Raw genomic sequence first — 20,053 nt, forward strand, 5'->3', positions numbered from 1 at the left:
CTCCTATCAATTCTTCCACATACACTACAGTTTTATTATGTAATGTGTTTGATTTTAATTACCTTTGGGTAATTTGATAGGGTCATTCAATTATATTTGCAAGTACAGAGAGTTTACCAGTAATATTTTTTCAAATTCAAGAGAATAATTTTGAAAGTTTAAAATATTCCAATGGTTGCAAGGTAGAGAAAATGAACTGATAGTCAAACTCAAAGTATTGCAACTGATGGCCAAAAGGGCTTTGCAAAGAGTATAGGGCATCAGTGGTGTGCAGTGTAATTGGTTTAAGGTTAATACTGTACAATATATATATTTGTATTTGATAAGACAGATTTTATATTGTTTGAATTATTAAGAACAGCTTGGCTTTTGGACACATTATCAAGCAAGTGTACCTTTTATAACTGATTGGTTCCAGCACCAAATGCAAACCTTTTAGCTCTACTAAAGAGATATATTTTGGAGAGAGCTGAAACTAGCCACAGGTTTCCCACCGCTAGTTAGCAGGGGTTATTAGCTTGGCATATGAACAACCACACTGCTTACACATGCAGTAGTCGAAACACCCACTTTTTATTTTGGCTAGTTAGAAAGCAGACGTTGTCTCTTTCTGCTGTTATCCTTAATAAACCGGCCTTTGACTTACATTGTTTCTGTTCATTCGGCCTCTATTAGAGGACGAATGAGTAGGACGATTATCATTAACGGGACTTCCCTTAGGTGCGGACACCATCGCTTCAAGTGAAGCAGTGGTGCTCTCCACCTGAGGAGTTTCTCTTGTTGCTGCTACCTTCCTTGGATTCCCCACATTTAAGGAATGGTTTTTGAGAGTACTACAGTTAGAGGCATGGCAGGAGCGCTTGTTCCCTCCACAGGAGTTGACCCCGGTCTCCCCCTCCGAGACTCTGTAGGTAATTCACAGATAGTTCTTATGCCTTTAACTGCATTTCTGTCTGTTACTGCTCATTTTCGATCTTGCATCTCCAGCATAGGATTGAGAACAGTTGCAGGCTGGTTTCCCTTGGGGTTTTTCCAGTCAGTGACCTCTTGCGGGGTGAAGCCATAAACTAGCTTTGGCTGAGTTTCATAAACAGCACTCAATGCTAATATTCAAATTGAGCTTACTTAGCTCGTAGACAGGAAGCAGAGTGCGTTGCTGGTGGTCCACTTCTACATATTGGGCAACTCATCCGTCCGCGGGAAAATTACCTTTCGGCAGATGCTTTCCAGCAGCCTTTCCGCTTGCAGTAGGAGCTCCCTGCAGTATTTCCGGACACTGTTCAGGAGCAATCCTGCTTGTGGGAAGTGCTCCCTGCAGTGCTCACAGGTGTTGAGACGTTCTTTTCGCCTACAGGAGGGACTCCCTTCACCTGAGTGGTCTCCCCTCTGGGGTTTCCATCGACGTGTATTGGATTATTTCATTCCTTGCCTTAGCTCTTCGGAGCAAAACTTCTCAGAGCTTGATGATGACGGAGTTGGGCAGCTGCTTGCAATTCCCGCCACACGCCATCGAACCCTCAGGGTACAAGAGAGTCTCTAGTGAGTTATTTCCATTCGGGGTCATTGCTGCAAATGGTGGTGCCTGCTGACTGCTTGCGGTCACCGCCTCTCATCGAAGAGTTTTGTAGGCTATAACTCTTTGGGATTATTGTTTACATCTTGCCCATTGTGCACAACAAAGCACATGGAGTTTTGTGAAGCCAAGCCCATAGGGACCTACGCTTCACTGTTTTGACACCCCTCAAGGAAAAACCAGCTGTCCTGCAAGTTTGTTACGGCCTTTTTCGTCTCCTTGTGAGAGGAGGACATAAGGCTACTTGCCAACCCCCAGGACGAATATGAGTGCTTAGCAAGACCGTAGTCTTGCAGAGATGTCATGCGCAATGTTGGGCACTCATCCAGTGAGCGCTAGCGAGGTGGGTGAGCGAGCTCTTCCGCCTGACGAAGGTCTGCAAGCAACCTAGGGCACAATGAGTCTTGTTAGATACAGTCCTGCCGGGGTTTTACTACTGACGGGAATGATTTCCGACTGCTTTCGGCTCCCACATCCTATCGTTGTTCCGAAGACAACGAATTTCGGGAAGCATAATCCTTCGGGGTTTTATCTCTAAAGTCTCTCTCCCTATAAGTTATAGAGCTCATTGGTATGCAATCTCCCCCTCACCCTGTCATACCCTCAAGACACAATGGTCTTGTGAGACATAACTCTTCTTTATTCCCTTATAAAAAGGTTTGTCCCACCCTCAAGGCAGGCAGGCAAATGCCTATTACCAACAAGGTCTGATAGCCTTGCTAACTGGCTGTACTTTTTGTGGACGAACAACCATGTAAACGGTGCTACAGTTAATTGACGATCAATTCCTTTGTGGAATAATAGTGCGCTTGATCACACACACGTTATTCCCGTAAGCGGCTCAACAAGCTCTGTGAGGGTGCTTATAGGGTGATATGGGGGAACACTAACCTATTAGTAGAAACGCCTGGTAAAATTTCCATTTTCTACCAGAGAGGGCACAATATGCCCAAAACAAACAACACAACATGGCCCACCTATGGTATACTGTACTCAACAATCCTAAAGTCAGAAACCAAGTCATATTTTGCACTTTGAAAATTTTCGTGACCTCGATGGGCATTTACCATACATAGGGGAACATCAACTGGGGAGGGGGGGAACACCAAACTTTTTTTTGAAGGTCTTAAAAACAAAAAAAACATTGATAGAAAATATATATTTGCAGAAAATAGTATGAAAATAAACATATTAAAGAAAATAAATTCTATTTTTGAAAGTTATGAATTCAAACAAATATTGACATAAGAAAATATATATCTATAGAAAAGTCTGTAAATAAATTTATTAAAACAAATATAAACTTCTATTATTGAAGGTTATAAAGATAAAAAGAATATTGACATAAATAAATATATATGAATATAAATATATATATCTTTATATATATTATTTTATATATATATATATATATATATATATATATATATATATATATATATATATATATATTATATAAATGTTATAGCAAATATTAGCTTCTATACCTGAAGGCTATGAAGAAAAATAAGCCTTAAAGAAGGCTTCCACATTAACTTTGCTGAAGCCTACAACACTGACAATTGACATGCTATCCGGAGCCTTCAACACAATGTTTGGATGACAGTCCATGAATGCATAGTACCAGTCTATAGTTACTATTTGTTCCTTCTCCTAGGCATCAGGGATGGCCTTGCTCCCGCAAGCTTTGGCATACTGGCATAGCATTCTTTGCATACCTTCCATTGGTAGGCCATAATTCATATCGGCAGTTTAAAGGTTTAAAGGTGGCTTATGAATGGCAGTTCCAAGGGACAGTGACATTGCACTGGCAAGCAGGACAATGCCCAAGAGACTGACCATATATACATATGATCAGCGCCCAAGCCCCCTCTCCACCCAAGCCAGGACCAGGGAGGGCCAGGCAATGGCCACTGATGATTCAGCAGATAGACCTATAGGCTCCTCCAAACCCCCCAACCTTAGTCACAAGGATGGTAAGGTTGCAGACACTAAAGTAAATAACGAGTCTGAGCAGGACTCGAACCCCCGTCTGGCAAACACCAGGTAGAGAGTTACCAATCAGGATGATATATTCAACTATTAGAAGCTCCTGTTGTGGGGTGAAAACCCTACCACTATGTGGCTTCCCAGGCACATAAGTAGCCCTATCAGATAACTTCTTAGAGCAACTGAAGGGATCCTGTAACAAAAAAGGTAGGAAATAGCCTAGATGAGTCTGGAAACAGACTCAGGAGAAATGCATTTACCCTAACCTAACCTAGGCTACCCTAAGTGGGGTGAATGAATGGTTAAACTTACCAAGAGGTTTTTTTTTTTTCCTTCTTTTTTACCCCAAATTCATCAGCGGCAGCCATGTGATAAAAAAACAAAATATTTTTCAACAATCAAATATTAACCCTAGAGTCTTTTTAATAACCTAAATCACTAATATAATAGTTATTTAATGTGCTTATAGTATAATAACACTGATATCAATCACATCACAATTCACTAAAAATCACCTGTTACTTTACAACAGAAACAACACTGTTCTACTTCATTTATAATCACTAGTGCACAGCCACCATTTATTTATATTTTAATGTACATAATCAGTCACTTTTTGTAATATTTTTCCAAGTATTTCGAGATTTTGCAAGCTTTTAAAATTTCACGCATCAATATTTCCCTCTGGTAGCAGTCGTCGTTTACCCGTACCACATGTTCTTTTTTTTTAAAATGCCTCCATGGCACCCATTTCAAAAGTACACATTTCATTTTACTGGATAACATGTCAATATGGCTAAATAATGTAATGAACCTTAACTCAAAACAATCACGCCATATTTACCGACATGAGACACTGTATAAAATTTGGTGGAAAATAACATCAGACTACAGAAAAAAATTTTTTTTTACTTGGTAAACAATTTTGTTGTGATCGCTGGAACTTGTTGATTGAGTTAGGCTTGATGTGGATGGCTGCTCTGCTGTTGTGCTGGGCAGCGCAATATTTGAATTAATTATCTTACTGGAGGAATCAATCGGTAATTCTCCAACATGGAAATTCACCCATCTCGCCTGACATGAAGTGTTCACAATACTCGGGCTCGTTTTAGAACAATTACCCGGAAGCAAAGAAGTGATAATTGTAAACAGCTGCATGCGGACAAGCTAACTATTGCTGCCGACAAATGCAGTTCTATAATCGATTTGCCAGTTGCACGCATTACTCTCACAGTCTGATGCATATCCGTGAGAAGTTACAAGGACTACGTACCATCATTCAATTAGAACTTTGTTAAAATAAATCCTTAGATCTCTTCTTTATTCAATGGTTGTATTCCGGCAGGAGTCTTTTTATTCATATCCATCCTACTCTCCCGTAATTAATCAGAGGTGCTGTAGACTGCTCTCTAAGAACCTCCTCCATTCCAGTTAGATCCTCCCTAACTTCTTTCGTACCATTTGTCCAAGTATTGAAATCACTTAGACTCCGAAACTTAGCATAATTAAATTCTTCTCGGTACCGGAGAAATATGAAATTTATTCGCCATTTTTAAGGGTTTTTCTATGTTGGGAAGGAGGTCTTGATTGCCAAACATAAGCGATGTTCTTTGATAGTGTCGGACACAATGAATCGTTCGGATCACTTCTGAATCTTCATTCTTCCTCAGTGTTTCAGGTATAAGAACGAGAAGAAATTGCCATCTAGAGAGGATTTCTCTGTCTCTGTGACTGGTCCGTAGGTGGTATTGTACTTACAGTGCAACACCTGTGAGACAAAGATTGGAGATAAGTTTGTCTTTTCTTGCGGAATTAGTTGCATGCAGTCGGTCATGAGCAACAGATAGTTTGCTTGACAGTGTCAAGTACGTGATTTGCTGTAATGCCTTTTTTTCACCAGAGAGTATGGACTTCTCTGGAGTTTACCGTTTGTATGTAGATATACACGACCAACTCCCATAGCAATGAACACAATAGCAGGAGTGTGTTCACTCAGGTATAGAGACAGTTACCCGATTGCTTACTCGACAGAAATCAACTTGGAATTATCAGGCACTCCATGATAAGTAACCTTTCTCTTGAGAGTTAAATGTTCCTTCTTCTCTATTGAATCATCCAACCCTTAGGGTTTGTCAACAGACACAGTATCTGGGCAGTGCTGGCTGCCCTACTGGGTAGCTGGCTGACCAGGTATCCCAGAGGCCGTCCCAGTTGTCAATGACTTGGAAGGAAGACTGGTCTTCCGCAGCCTTTCCCTCTTTATGAGCGAAGGCCTTCTTCTCTGGGGGCGCAAAGACTTCTCACCAACCTTCCGTGGGGTGCTTGTTGATCAGGAGTGCTTTGGCTGTAATGCTTTGTCACAAGGGAGAACCTGCTGTTATGCCATTGTGCCAGTGTGCAGCAACAACGCAACCTTCTTGGCATCCTTGTATGTGAACAGTCTATGCGAGTAGGAGAGATGAAAGCTACTCTCCGATCTCCTACAGGAGGAAAGACAAATAGGATTGTTTTCTCCTTGTCGTGCTAGTTCGATGAGACGGAGATCCTGGTCTTGCGGATGAGTCTTGCTCACTGTTACCCACCCAAATACCTAGCGAGGTGGGCGGGCGAGCTCTTCTGCATGACGGGGCCCTGCACGGTCTTTCAACAATGCGCCATGCTCACTTTAGCAAGTTTGCTATACCTTACGCACCAAACTTGACCTTTGCGCATTCCACAAGTGAGCCTGCTCCCGAGCACGATGCATGCTGGCAACTAGACTACCTGCGCCTAGGGGTACACCTCGTGTACTTCACAGGTCATGCTCACCGGCATGCTATGCGCTGGAGGTAAAAAAACAGGAACAGGTAGAACCTACCTTACCTATACTTGCTGTCACAGTTGCACACTACCTCTGTGGCATAAGAGGTAGGAAGTCATATAGAAATTAAATCTTAACCAAAAGTATTTAAGTAACCAAGATACAAGTTTCAAATGAAGTTTTCATACTCCACTTGCTATGTGCAGGTGGTGAACTCGCCTGCACGCCAAATGTAGACTTCACCCACACCTCGAGTGAGCACTATCTTGCAGGTGGCAGGCTCACCTGCATGCCAAGTCTGGATTTAGTGTGCGCCATAGATGAGCACTACCTTACTAGCCCACTCTCTAGCACGCTACATGCAGGTGACGAGACAGTAGGGACAGGTAGCTGGGGTGTGTCGCCATAGTGGTGATCCCCAATCAGGGTAATAGACTTTGGGAAGTGTAATATCCCTTCTTCAAGTGAGACGACTTATGGGTGCACCAGTGGCTGCACCTGCTGAGCCCCTGAATTTCTGAGTTCTTTGGCCCCAGCAAAAGTCATAGCTTTAGTCTTCTCTAGTGGCAGCTGATCCTTTTGTTGTTAGCATGGATTCTACAAAATTAAGAGTCCGATAAGATCAGAGTGAAAGAGAGGCCTGAGTCGGAATGTACAGATCACCATCCACCTCAGAGGAATAATCCTCCCCTCTCCTTCTCCATGTTCGATGTTTGGGGGATACATCAAAAGAAAGGGGGTTCACCGGTCGCGACATCTATCGGCAGAGTCACACGAGCTTCCTTGGGTTGGAGTACATTGTTGCTGGCCCTTAATGTCTTCCAATAACTCGCTTTTGTCATACTGTTGTATCATGGAAGCATAATGATGGTAGAATAGCCAGACAAAGATATTCTTGACACAGCATAGAACACATAGACATTCCTTTCAGTCAATGACCATACCGCGTTAAAAACACCACATCTCGTCCGATCAACGAAGTTGAACAATATTGGTTCTTGTCAGTACTTGGAAGGGTTACCACCTGGAAACACCAGTGGTGGGTGACAATGATTCCTGTTCGTCTAGCCATTAGAAGATGGAGTTGGGCCCGAGACAACTTATTTGGCCCTTATAACCCAGATCAGTATAGGCAAGTAACTTTCCTAGCAGTCATCCCCCGACCAGGCGGACTCGGATGCTTGGCTTCGAAGGACCTTTCTCTCCCTCAGCTAGCCATCTAAGTCATGACCCTGGCAAAAGTCATGGATGGGATGTCATTCCAGGACATCTCACATCTAGAAGTGCTAAAGTACTGTTAACGAGTACTGTACAGGGTAACCAGGAACCCTTTTCAGGGTAACCAGGAACCCTTTTAAGAGGAAGACCCGTTATAGAAGGGCGTCGATAGATTGGTCGAGGATCCTCATAGCTCCGCGGTGATAGCAAGCAATAGCACCTAGATCCTTTATTCCTGCTTGCAGAGATATCAAGAGAATGGTTCTCTTCCTTCCTGAGAGGCCCATACAACCTTGGTCAGGGATTCACCATGATCACTCGTGCCCCTAAGACTTCTCTCTCAGAGGGTATGCAACATCTTCCCTCACAGGGAGGAGTTTTCGCAAGTAATTATGAAAAGGATGGCTGGATACCCATGTAGGTCGTTTACCACATTCCATCGCATTCTGCTAAAATTGAGGTTGCTGCAGAGGATTCTCACTTCGATATCTCTCCCGAGGACAGAAAAGCTTGCTACCTCGGGGAGGAAAGACCCAGTGTGGTCTCAACCACAATGGAATACCGTTGAACTTTGAGTCTTGGTTACCGTTTTGAACGTCAACTGTGCAGCAACAGTGTCTCTCCTGTCTTTCAGTGCCAAACTTACTGGTCCCCAATCAGAAATTAGATTGTCTGCTTGGTGCATAGTACTTGGAACACATGAGTAAAGGAGTGCTTCATACCACTAGTCAGCCCACAAATCGAGACCCGACTCTTTGCTAGGTTTTTCCTTCTCACCTTGACCTCCACAATCAGTGATAGCAAAGGACATGGTCTCTTCTAAACATACCCAAGCCATGGGGTTAGGTCTAGTAACACTCGATCTTTTCCCTGAATCTGTTGTCAACATTTGGACTAAGGTTGTAGTGGATCCTAGAATCGGGCCTCTTCCATATAGTGTGTCTCAGTCCTGTAACTGATGACCCAGATAAATTGTTACTTTGCCCTGTAAGGGTACAGAAAAATTTTCTAAAATGGACCATTAAGTTTCCCCTCAGGTCAATTCAGTTGAGTCTTCTTCAACATAAGGAGAGTTAAGAGGAGAATAAACTCGATCTCTTCCTGATCCAGGCAGGTAATATGGACTTGATCTCTTCCTGATCCAGGCAGGTAATATGGACTTGATCTCTTCCTGATCCAGGCAGGTAATATGGACTCGACTCCTCTCGACCGTAGACCTAGAGCTCATGACATCAGGGGTGTGCTGTCATTATAGAGAACTCTGTGGCACTGGTTTTACAAGCGGGGATGTGGAACTGTCAAACAATGTTCACAGCCCACTACCTACAAGACATAACCCACAGGAACGTGGATACCTTCTTGACAGGTCCTGTGGTGGCTGCACAAAATATGGTCATGAACACCTCGGCTTCCTTGTAGAACAAGTAGCAGTCAGTCGAGGGCAGATGTTACCTGGTTATAAGGCTATAATGAATAAGAGTGAGTGGTCTCTTCATCTTTCATTCTACCCTCTCTGGGAGTTTTAGAATTGGAAGAACTCTGCAAGCTGACCACCTCTGACTGCAGGTGGGTACCATTATCCCTTCTGTATCCTGATACATGTAATATGTATTCATCATGTCCCCGACTTCCTGGCGAGGAAGGAGTCTGGCAATGCTTGGTGCAAGTGTGGAGTTTAGCTCCAAGATAGTACTTCCTTGGTCGAGTCACGAGAGTTTAGTCATCACACCTTTGCACAATTGCACCAGCCGTTAGCTCTCACGATTTTGAAAGCTAGCGACGTGACGGTACGCTCTCCACAGCTTGTGTGAAGCAGATACATACCTTGGGTCAGTTACCAGCCAGTTGTTATTGGACTTCCACCCACCTAAACATGAGTCTCCATCTGAAAGGTGTGTATTTGGTGCTGGAACAAATGACAAATTTGGAAATAATTTGCATTTTTCCTAACCATATAAACCTGATGCTCTTTACACATACTGGCCTGCCATCACCTACCCCTAAAAATCCTGCCTGCAATTGCAAAGTGGCTTGTTTTGGTTACTTTATGTGTGAGTGAGGTGGTCAGTCCTACCCCCTGCTATCCCCCCACTAACCGCTAAATAGCGGTGGGTAGTTACACGTTTCAAAAAATCTTTTGGCTAGTTTCAGCTGTCGCCGAAATATATCTCTATAGTAAAGAGCTTCAGGTGTGTACTGTATGGCTAGGAAAAATACAAATTGTATCCTAATTTTCAATATTAAACTTACCCGATGATCATATAGCTGTCAGCTCTGCTGCCCGACAGAAAAAACCTACGGGCGGAATACGCCAGCGATCGCTATACAGGTGGGGGTGTACATCAACAGCGCCATCTGTCGAGTAGGTACTCAAGTACTCTATGTCAACACAGAACCAATTTTCTCTCTGTCGTGCCACCGGCAAGACCTACTGAATACGCTCTTGTTTTCTGGATTGAATTTCACGTTATTTGGTGAAGTATTCATCTCTAGTTATTAGCTATCGCTGTGCAGAAGTTATCTTCAATACTTCCTTGCATTCTTCTTTTTTGGATTTGGATTATTTGTTGACGACTTGGATAGATTTTGAATTCCCCCCTTTGACTAATTCAAGATGTCTGACCCTTCTCAAGTCCCCAAGTACAGGAAATGTAGCGCTAGGGACTGTTCAAGGCGTCTTCCGAAGGCCTCTATCGATCCGCACACCGTTTGTTCCAATTGTAGGGGTAAAGCCTGTCAATTGGAAGATCGATGTGAGGAATGCGCTGGGCTTTCGGAATTCGGGTTTCAAGAATTCCTGAAATATGCACGTAGGCTAGAGAAGGATAGGCTCAGGAGGAGTTCGTCTCGCTCTATTGATTTTTCCTCTCCCCATGCCCCTCAACCTATTCCTTCCCCTGTAGTGGTTGCACCCGACCCCCCTGCTAGCTCTCTTCAACCTTCAATGGCGGATATGATGCGTGCCATTCAGGCTCTAGGTGAGAGTCGAGTCATTGGCTAATGACCGCAATCAACTCATGGCTGATGTCAGAGAGTTGAAAGGTAAAAGTGCAGTGGGAAGTGAAGTGAGTGTCAGTGCAGTGAAAAGTGTCAGTGTTACGCATGAGGGTGCGTCTGTTCGTGCCTGTCGTCCTCCCAGTCCGGAACCTCTTGCAAGCTCCCAAGCCCAGGGGAGAAGCAATGTCGTACGACCAAATGGTTCGACAGGCTTTAATCAGCGTACAGACGTACCCTCCGTGGTTTCGGACGTATCTTACCGAGATCGTCCCACCCACAAGAAGACGAGTGAGCCCATTTTGTCCTCGTCTGCGGAAGAGGTTTCTAGACAGAAACGATGGACCAAGGTCTCACGGCCTCTTAAGCGTAAGGTCCCTTCCGAGCTAGTCCAACGGCCCAGGTGTAGCCACTGGGTCAGTTCGGACTCGCTGCAGTCCTCCGACGACTGCACACCTCCCAAGAGAGGCAAAGTGGTACCGCAACAGGCAGTAACTCCGTCTGTTGCCGCACCCGCTGTTTTAGACCCTCAGTCTCAACGGACAGTAGCTCCGTCTGTTGCCGCTTTTGTAGACCCTAAGTGGTCTTTACTGCAGTCTATGCAGACTCAGTTAGCTGCGGTTATGCAGGAGTTTCATGCGGAGAAGGTTGACACTGCTCCCGTTAGCCTACAACCTGCCACGGTTGTGCGCCCAGCTCACGCTGAGGCTGCCTGCTCCCACACTCCGGCTGCGGAGAAGGTTGACGCTGCACCCGTTAACCTACAACCTGCCACGGTTGTGCGCCCAGCAGACGCTGAGGCTGCCTGCTCCCACACTCCGGCTGTGAGAGCTCCTCCACCCATGCGCAGTCGACCCTGCCAGACGCATGCTGACTCCCACAGACGCACGGAGCACTCCGTTGCCGTGCGTGAGCTACCACAACAACAGGAGGGTGGAGTTAGGCTGCCGTGTTTTGACGCGGTGCGTCAGCCTCCGCAACCCACGGTGGTCTCCGCTATCCTTCCACAGTCGGGTGTAGACTCTTTGCGCACCCACTCAGCTTTGGTTGTTGCCAGTTCTCAGACTGACCAACAGTGGCATGATGTTGGGTCCAGTGCAGCCACGCATGCACCCGTGCTGCCGGACTCAGCTGTCCAGCCCACTCCGTTGCCTCTTCCTCCCCAACATTCAGACGATGGTATCTCTGATGATGACGAAGCTGCACATCTTGACGACCAACACTCCGACATCGAAGAACCCAAGACCACGCCTCCCTCCTTAGACTTTAGGAAAGTGCTTGCGCTCTTTAAGGATTTATATCCAGACCAGTTTGTGTCTGCAGCACCACGCTCACCTCCCTCTGAGTTCGCTTTAGGCATGCAGTCAGCAGCTCCTGCCTTTACGAAGCTCGTACTCGCTCGCTCGTCCAAGAGAGCCTTAAGGGTACTGGGGGAGTGGTTGCAGTCCAAGAAGCAATTGGGAAAGACATCCTTCATGTTTCCCCCGGTCAAGCTTGCTTCCAGATCTAGCGTCTGGTATGCCACGGGAGAAGTTCTCGGCTTGGGAGTTCCTGCCCCTGCCCAGGGCGACTTCTCAAGTCTGGTAGACTCTCCCCGCAGGCTGGCTATGAGACGCTCCAAGATTTGCTGGACCCCTTCGGACATGGACCATCTTATGAAGGGAGTTTTCCGCGCTTTCGAGGTCTTTAACTTCCTGGACTGGTGTTTGGGAGCTTTGAGCAGGAAGACCTCCCCTTCTGATAAGGAGACTTCCATGCTCATCATGTCCTGCATGGACAAAGCCATTAGGGATGGGTCTAGTGAGCTTGCGGCTTCTTTCGTGTCTGGGGTACTCAAGAAGCGAGATCACCTTTGCTCCTTCTTGTCAGCTGGAGTCACCCCATGTCAAAAGTCGGAGCTGATGTTTGCCCCACTCTCGAAGTGTCTCTTCCCTGAAGAATTGATCAAGGAGATTGCTGCCTCCTTGATCCAGAAAGACACCCATGACCTGGTGGCGTCATCTGCACGCAAAGTCACCCCTTTGCCCTCCGTACCTAGACCTAGGATGGACACACCAGCGTCAAGGTTCATTCCGCCCTTTCGTGGCAGAGCCTCCAGCAGAGGAGGTGCTCGTGCCGGAAGTCAACGTGGGAGTAAGAAGAAGGGTTCCAAGTCCTCTAGAGGCAGAGTCTGACTGCCACCTTCTTCAGACAGCAGTGGGAGCCAGGCTCAAGAACTACTGGCAGGCCTGGGAGAACAGGGGCGCAGACGCACAGTCTGTGAAGTTACTCAGGGAGGGGTACAAGATTCCATTCTTGCGCAAGCCCCCTCTAGCAACGACTCCCATCAACCTCTCTCCCAGGTACAGAGAGGAGGAAAAGAGGCTAGCTTTACAGCAAGAGGTGTCTCTCTTACTACAAAAGGGAGCGGTAGTCATAGTCCGGGACCATCAATCCCCTGGCTTCTACAACCGCCTCTTCTTAGTGCCGAAGAAGACAGGAGGGTGGAGACCGGTGCTAGACGTCAGTTCTCTGAATGTCTTTGTCACAAAGCAGACGTTCACCATGGAGACGACAAAGTCGGTTCTAGCATCGGTCAGGAAGGAAGACTGGATGGTCTCGTTAGACCTAAAGGACGCGTACTTTCACGTCCCCATCCACCCAGATTCCCAACCTTTTCTAAGGTTCGTTTTCGGGAAGGTCGTATACCAGTTCCAAGCCCTGTGCTTTGGCCTAAGCACGGCACCTCTAGTTTTTACCAAACTGATGAGGAATATTGCCAAATTCCTGCATTTAGCAAACATCAGAGCCTCCCTCTATTTGGACGACTGGCTTTTAAGAGCTGCGTCAAGTCGTCGCTGTCTGGAGAATCTACAGTGGACTCTAGATCTGACCAAGGAATTGGGTCTCCTGGTCAATATAGAAAAGTCCCAACTCGTCCCATCCCAAACTATAGTTTACCTAGGAATGGAGATTCAGAGTCAAGCTTTTCAGGCTTTTCCGTCGGCCCCCAGAATCAGTCAAGCCCAAGAATGCATCCAGTCCATGCTGAAGAAGGACCGGTGTTCGGTCAGACAGTGGATGAGTCTGATAGGGACACTTTCATCACTGGACCAGTTCATCGCGTTAGGGAGACTCCACCTTCGCCCCCTTCAGTTTCACTTAGCTGCTCACTGGAGAAAGGACAAGACGCTAGAAGCGGTCTCAGTTCCTATTTCCGAGAAGATGAAGTCATCACTGACTTGGTGGAAGAACAACATTCTCCTCAGGGAGGGTCTGCCACTGGCTGTTCAGACCCCCGACCACCTTCTCTTCTCGGACGCATCGGACACGGGCTGGGGTGCGACGTTGGACGGTCGGGATTGCTCGGGCACGTGGAATGCGGTTCAAAGCGAGTTACACATCAACTGCAAGGAGCTACTGGCAGTTCATCTGGCCTTGAGAAGCTTCAAGTCCCTCCTTCTAGGCAAGGTGGTGGAGGTGAACTCCGACAACACCACAGCACTGGCGTACATCTCCAAGCAAGGAGGGACTCATTCGATGAAGTTGTACGAGATCGCAAGGGACCTCCTCACCTGGTCAAGAGATCGAAACATATCCCTTGTAACGAGGTTCATTCAAGGCGACATGAATGTCATGGCAGACCGCCTCAGCCGGAAGGGTCAAATCATCCCAACAGAGTGGACCCTTCACAAGAATGTATGCAACAAACTATGGGCATTGTGGGGCCAACCCACCATAGATCTGTTCGCAACCTCGATGACCAAGAGGCTCCCAAATTATTGTTCACCGATTCCGGACCCAGCAGCAGTTCACATAGATGCCTTTCTTCTGGATTGGTCCCGTCTAGACCTTTATGCGTTCCCCCCGTTCAAGATTGTCAACAGAGTACTGCAGAAGTTCGCCTCTCACGAAGGGACACGGTTGACGTTGGTTGCTCCCCTCTGGCCCGCGAGAGAATGGTTCACCGAGGTACTGCAATGGCTAGTAGACGTTCCCAGAACACTTCCCCTAAGAGTGGACCTTCTGCGTCAGCCGCATGTAAAGAAGGTACATCCAAGCCTCCACGCTCTTCGTCTGACTGCCTTCAGACTATCGAAAGACTCTCGAGAGCTAGAGGCTTTTCGAAGGAGGCAGCCAGAGCGATTGCTAGAGCTAGGAGGACATCCACTCTCAAAGTCTACCAGTCGAAGTGGGAAGTCTTCCGAAGTTGGTGCAAGTCCAAATCAGTATCCTCAACCAATACCTCTGTAACTCAGATAGCTGACTTCCTGTTATACCTAAGGAAGGAAAGATCCCTTTCAGCCCCCACGATCAAGGGTTACAGAAGCATGTTGGCAGCAGTCTTCCGTCACAGAGGCTTAGATCTGTCTAACAACAAAGATCTACAGGACCTCCTTAAGTCTTTTGAGACCACGAAGGAGCGTCGGTTGGCCACACCAGGTTGGAACTTAGACGTGGTACTAAGATTCCTTATGTCAGCAAGGTTCGAGCCACTTCAATCAGCCTCTTTTAAAGATCTCACTTTGAAAACTCTTTTCCTCGTCTGCTTAGCAACAGCTAAAAGAGTCAGTGAGATACACGCCTTCAGCAGGAACATTGGATTTACATCTGAAACGGCTACATGTTCCTTACAGCTTGGTTTTTTAGCCAAAAACGAACTTCCTTCTCGTCCTTGGCCCAAATCGTTCGAAATTCCAAGCCTTGCTAGTTTGGTTGGAAATGAACAAGAAAGAGTACTATGCCCAGTAAGAGCTCTTAAGTACTATTTGAAACGGACTAAGCCATTACGTGGACAATCAGAAGCTTTATGGTGTGCCATTAAGAAACCTTCTTTACCAATGTCGAAGAATGCAGTTTCTTATTATATCAGGCTTTTAATTCGAGAAGCTCATTCCCATCTGAATGAGGAGGACCATGCTTTGCTGAAGGTAAGGACACATGAAGTTAGAGCTGTCGCAACTTCAGTGGCCTTCAAACAAAACAGATCTCTGCAGAGTGTAATGGATGCAACCTATTGGAGAAGCAAGTCAGTGTTCGCATCATTTTACCTTAAAGATGTCCAGTCTCTTTACGAGAACTGCTACACCCTGGGACCATTCGTAGCAGCGAGTGCAGTAGTGGGTGAGGGCTCAGCCACTACATTCCCATAATCCCATAACCTTTTTTTAATCTTTCTCTTGAAATGCTTTTTATTGTTGTTTTTTGGGTTGTCCGGAAGGCTAAGAAGCCTTTCGCATCCTGGTTGATTTGGCGGGTGGTCAAATTCTTTCTTGAGAAGCGCCTAGATTAGAGGTTGTGATGAGGTCCTTTAGTATGGGTTGCAGCCCTTCATACTTCAGCTCCTAGGAGTCGCTCAGCATCCTGTGAGGATCGCGAGGCTCAGTAAGGAAGACGTACTTAAAAAAGGCAGAGTAATTGTTCAAGTCGACTTCCTTACCAGGTACTTATTAATTTTATGTTTGTTATTTTGAATAACTGCTAAAATGAAATACGGAATACTTAGCTCTTAAGGTTAACATATATGCTGGTCTCTACCCACCCCCCTGGGTGTGAATCAGCTATATGATCATCGGGTAAGTTTAATATTGAAAAATGTTATTTTCATTAGTAAAATAAATTTTTGAATATACTTACCCGATGATCATAAATTAAAGGACCCACCCTTCCTCCCCAATAGAGACCCAGTGGACCGAGGAGAAAATTGGTTCTGTGTTGACATAGAGTACTTGAGTACCTACTCGACAGATGGCGATGTTGATGTACACCCCCACCTGTATAGCGATCGCTGGCGTATTCCGCCCGTAGGTTTTTTCTGTCGGGCAGCAGAGCTGACAGCTATATGATCATCGGGTAAGTATATTCAAAAATTTATTTTACTAATGAAAATAACATTTTGTCATGTTTAGCAGTTTTCAGTATTAGGTAGTGCAGAACAGTATTCAATAAGAGACATTGTTTGCTCAGCCAATTGGAAGTTTAATGATAAATATATTATAAGCCATTTTTAATTTTCTGTAGCCATGCACTTAGGCATATGTGCCAGTACTCGCCCTCACCTGAATTGAGTTAGCTAAGTGATGATCCCATAGGTAATGCGAATGATATACTGAGTACTTAAGAATATAGACAGAGGGTTTACTTGCATAAGAGCACACCCACATTAAATTATTAAATTTTTACAGTATGTATCTTTACACACACACACATGCACACACATACAAACACTTATTGCTACCTGTTGTTTGCCTTAGTGATAGTGCCCTACTGCAAAATTTTTGTACAATTGGTTTTGAATTCCAGTAGCCTATCATGTCAGTTCTCCAATATTGTACAAGTGTTTTGTTTTAAAACACACTGTAACCTCTGCTGATCTCAGCTTGCAAACTTTTTTATGGCGAACAATGACATAATGTGTCAACCTACTTCCTTTGATGTTGCATATATGGCATTGCTAAGAAAGGACTAGATAGGAACTGAAAAATGCATTAGATGGTTTGATAAACTTTCTATATTGCTACATGAATGGATTCATCATATCCTCTCAGGGTTTGATATATAATTTTTATTTTTTTATCATTAGCGGCAGTATCCACTTACTGTACGTTTGCTTAGGATAGAAATTATTTGGGAATGATTTTAGGGATAACCTAACCTAGGTTAGCTTAGTTTAATTGCCTGTATCTGAATTTTGGCCTTATCTGCTGCCCATTTGAACCTATATATATTACAAATAATGAAGGTATTACTGACTGGAAGGCAGTAGAGAGAGCTCAACAGTCTAACCCTCTAAAGTGAGAACCAAGCAAAAATTATGACAAATAGCAAGGTATTTTTGATTAATCTTTACATTTATAATTTCTTCCCTAAGTTCTCTTGGTTCAGGACAATTATTTTAGTAATAAAGTATATTCCATTCTCATAATTTTTTCATGTTGGAGGTGGGACAGGCAGGCCAAGGCAGCTAAGCTCAGTCATAAAAAAGAAGGAAAAGAAAAGGAAAAAAGGTTATTGGAAAAAATAAATTAAACGGGTTCTAAGAGGGGGCAGCCAGAGAAATGAAGAGCAAGTGGGGTTAGAATAATTTTCAGAGCTCTCTTCTTAAATAGAAGAAAGTACTGTAGTCATTGCTGACCAGTGCCTTGCTTATGCTACTGAATTTTTATTGCATGGTATGGATGCTATGGGTAGTTGAATTTGTACTTTATATACTCAATTTTTTCACTTTATTAAAATACAGTTCTAGCTTATGGAATGGCATCCCCAGCATGTTAGGATTGGACTTAGAGGACTCTCATGACATTATTGAAATATTTCTATTAACATAATCAAATAAGATTTCGATATGGATAGGGGTTACTTCATCAAATGGCCTGAAGAATTCTTCAAAGCTATGGTTGCAATCTCTTTGCTAGGCTTTTGTGTTGCTAGAAAGTAGAATGCACCCTTTTTTCCTGGGTACTTTTGGGGGTATGGCTTTATTCTTTAAGTTTTTGAAATTGCATATCTTTCAATCTGACAACCTTGCATGTAATGTACAGATACATTATTCTCTATAGAAATGCCGGTATTGCATTTGACTCTATCAGTGAGATTTGTACATTCTAGTACTTTATAGTGTAAATAAGAAATGGTCTTGGGTTTGCATACTATATTCATCGCAGTGGTTTCAGTTTAATCGTAAGTTATGTATAAGAGAACATAGTTGGGACTGTGAAATGCTTTGTGTAGAAGATTATTAACAATAACCTAGATTGTTATATCACTGAGTATTTAATGTGTTCAAGCATGTGTTGTATTTATTCACTGTAAATAAAATGGTATCCTTCTTTTATTTATAAAATTGTGATTTGGCTCACATAGTAGATTATATTTTCCATTATGATTTATTTTTAGGTGTCAAATGGACATTGCAAGTATGAGCTACTTAAGTAGCCTTTTCACTGTAAATTTCATGGTTATAGCACTAATAGATATTGCACTTTTTCTCCTCCTTTCATGAACCAGAGGTTTATCGTAATTCGTGAAGGGGAAGTATGGGTAAGTGTCGCCGCCTAACAGATCCATAGGTTATATGGTATGAATTTGGATGTCATACGTTTAAATGTTGTAAAATGTCTCTAAACGTTTGTCTGATGCTTGCTGTTGCTCGTTTTTAACCAGTTTAATTACCCTTGTAACTCTTAGGGTTCAGGCAGGATTGGCCAGGTTCATGTTTATGTACACAGTAACAACATTTGACAGTCCAGTTCCTTTTAGTTTGTATTATTTGTGTAGCCTTGAAATTTGTTAAGCTTTTTTAATCAATTAGGCAATTATATCATAATCAAAGTGTAGTGAAAATACATATCTTTGTGGAATAGAATTTCTTGGCTTCAGTAATTGTTTAAGTTCTGTGATTTTTTTTAATTAGTCCTTACATAGTTACCCGTATTGATTTGTTTGCTGCTTATATTATGAAGGAATTTGTCTTCAATATTTAGTAGATACAGTATCCTAATTCTTATTTACCCAGCCAGAGAAGCTTAATGGCCTTATTTTTGTAGACTTACAGGAGTAGCATATACTTCACAGTATTTTTTCAATAATGCAAGTCTATATTTATAAACTTTTTGTTGTATCTTGAAATTTAATATGGTCAAGAATACTTTGGTGTCATTTGAGAGTTTGTTGAAGAGTTTACAGAGTCCTTAGCAAATAATTGTTGTTTTGTAGAGTACAATGTATCACTTTAATAGCCTTATTTTTCTCATTGGTTATAGCTTTTCCTTCTTTTATCCATTTGTCCCCATTATATATCAAGTTTGTCTTGTCATATTAGAAAGATAATTCCAAATCCTACAGTATTAGATAAGTAAGGCCAGTTATTTGAGAATTTAAAATAGTTGAATAGATCCCTTTATCCCTGATGCATACCAATACTGTACAGCTTTGGTTTTATTGAAATTTGCATAATCACCTTATAGCTACTTATTAATTTTTTTGCCATGTAAGAACTTCTGTACAGAACTGCATTTCAATTTTTATAATCCTATATTTTTCAAGTAATAACTGAATAATTTTTCATTTTCAATTTCCAATCTCTTCATGGCCTGTCCCCTAGCCTCAGTATTTGGAAATTTTTCTTAAATTCAAATTAACAAGATTATTTTTGTCTAATAATTAGGTTATTTGTTGTTTATAGCTTGATGTATATATGGCTAAAGCAGACTTATAAAATTCTTGAAAAAGTGCTGTTTTTCCATGACTGTTAAAAGCAATTCAAGTTTGTCAAGCATGGGTTTTATGATAATTGTTTTTTAATGAGCTTAATTATGTATTTAACACTGCACTTCCTAAGTAACTTTAATAACCTGTGATCACTTAAATAAGCACCTAGGTGTTATTTACTAAATCATGAAAAATAACTTAAGAATGATCTTTTTATATTAATTAAGGAACCAATTTTATTAGTACCAGTAACATGAATAATTTTTCATTTCTAAAGGCTAGTATCTAAT

The 20,053-nt window shown here is 43.4% G+C and overlaps 2 protein-coding genes across 6 annotated transcripts in view; both read left to right on the forward strand.

Moving 5' to 3' along the window:
* The window catches only part of LOC137634164 (anoctamin-5-like), a 500,953-nt gene that overhangs the window by 378,806 nt on the left and 102,094 nt on the right, over positions 1-20,053 (forward strand). The gene's annotated exons all lie outside the window — the stretch shown is intronic.
* LOC137634165 (anoctamin-5-like) overlaps positions 1-20,053 on the forward strand; it is a 68,415-nt gene that overhangs the window by 26,615 nt on the left and 21,747 nt on the right. The window contains exon 3 of the mRNA XM_068366423.1: positions 18,561-18,593. Coding sequence (XP_068222524.1) covers positions 18,561-18,593 — 33 coding nt within the window. The remainder of the gene's footprint in view (positions 1-18,560; positions 18,594-20,053) is intronic.

Source organism: Palaemon carinicauda, chromosome 44, assembly GCF_036898095.1.
Source record: "Palaemon carinicauda isolate YSFRI2023 chromosome 44, ASM3689809v2, whole genome shotgun sequence".
Classification (NCBI taxonomy): Eukaryota; Metazoa; Arthropoda; class Malacostraca; order Decapoda; family Palaemonidae; genus Palaemon; species Palaemon carinicauda.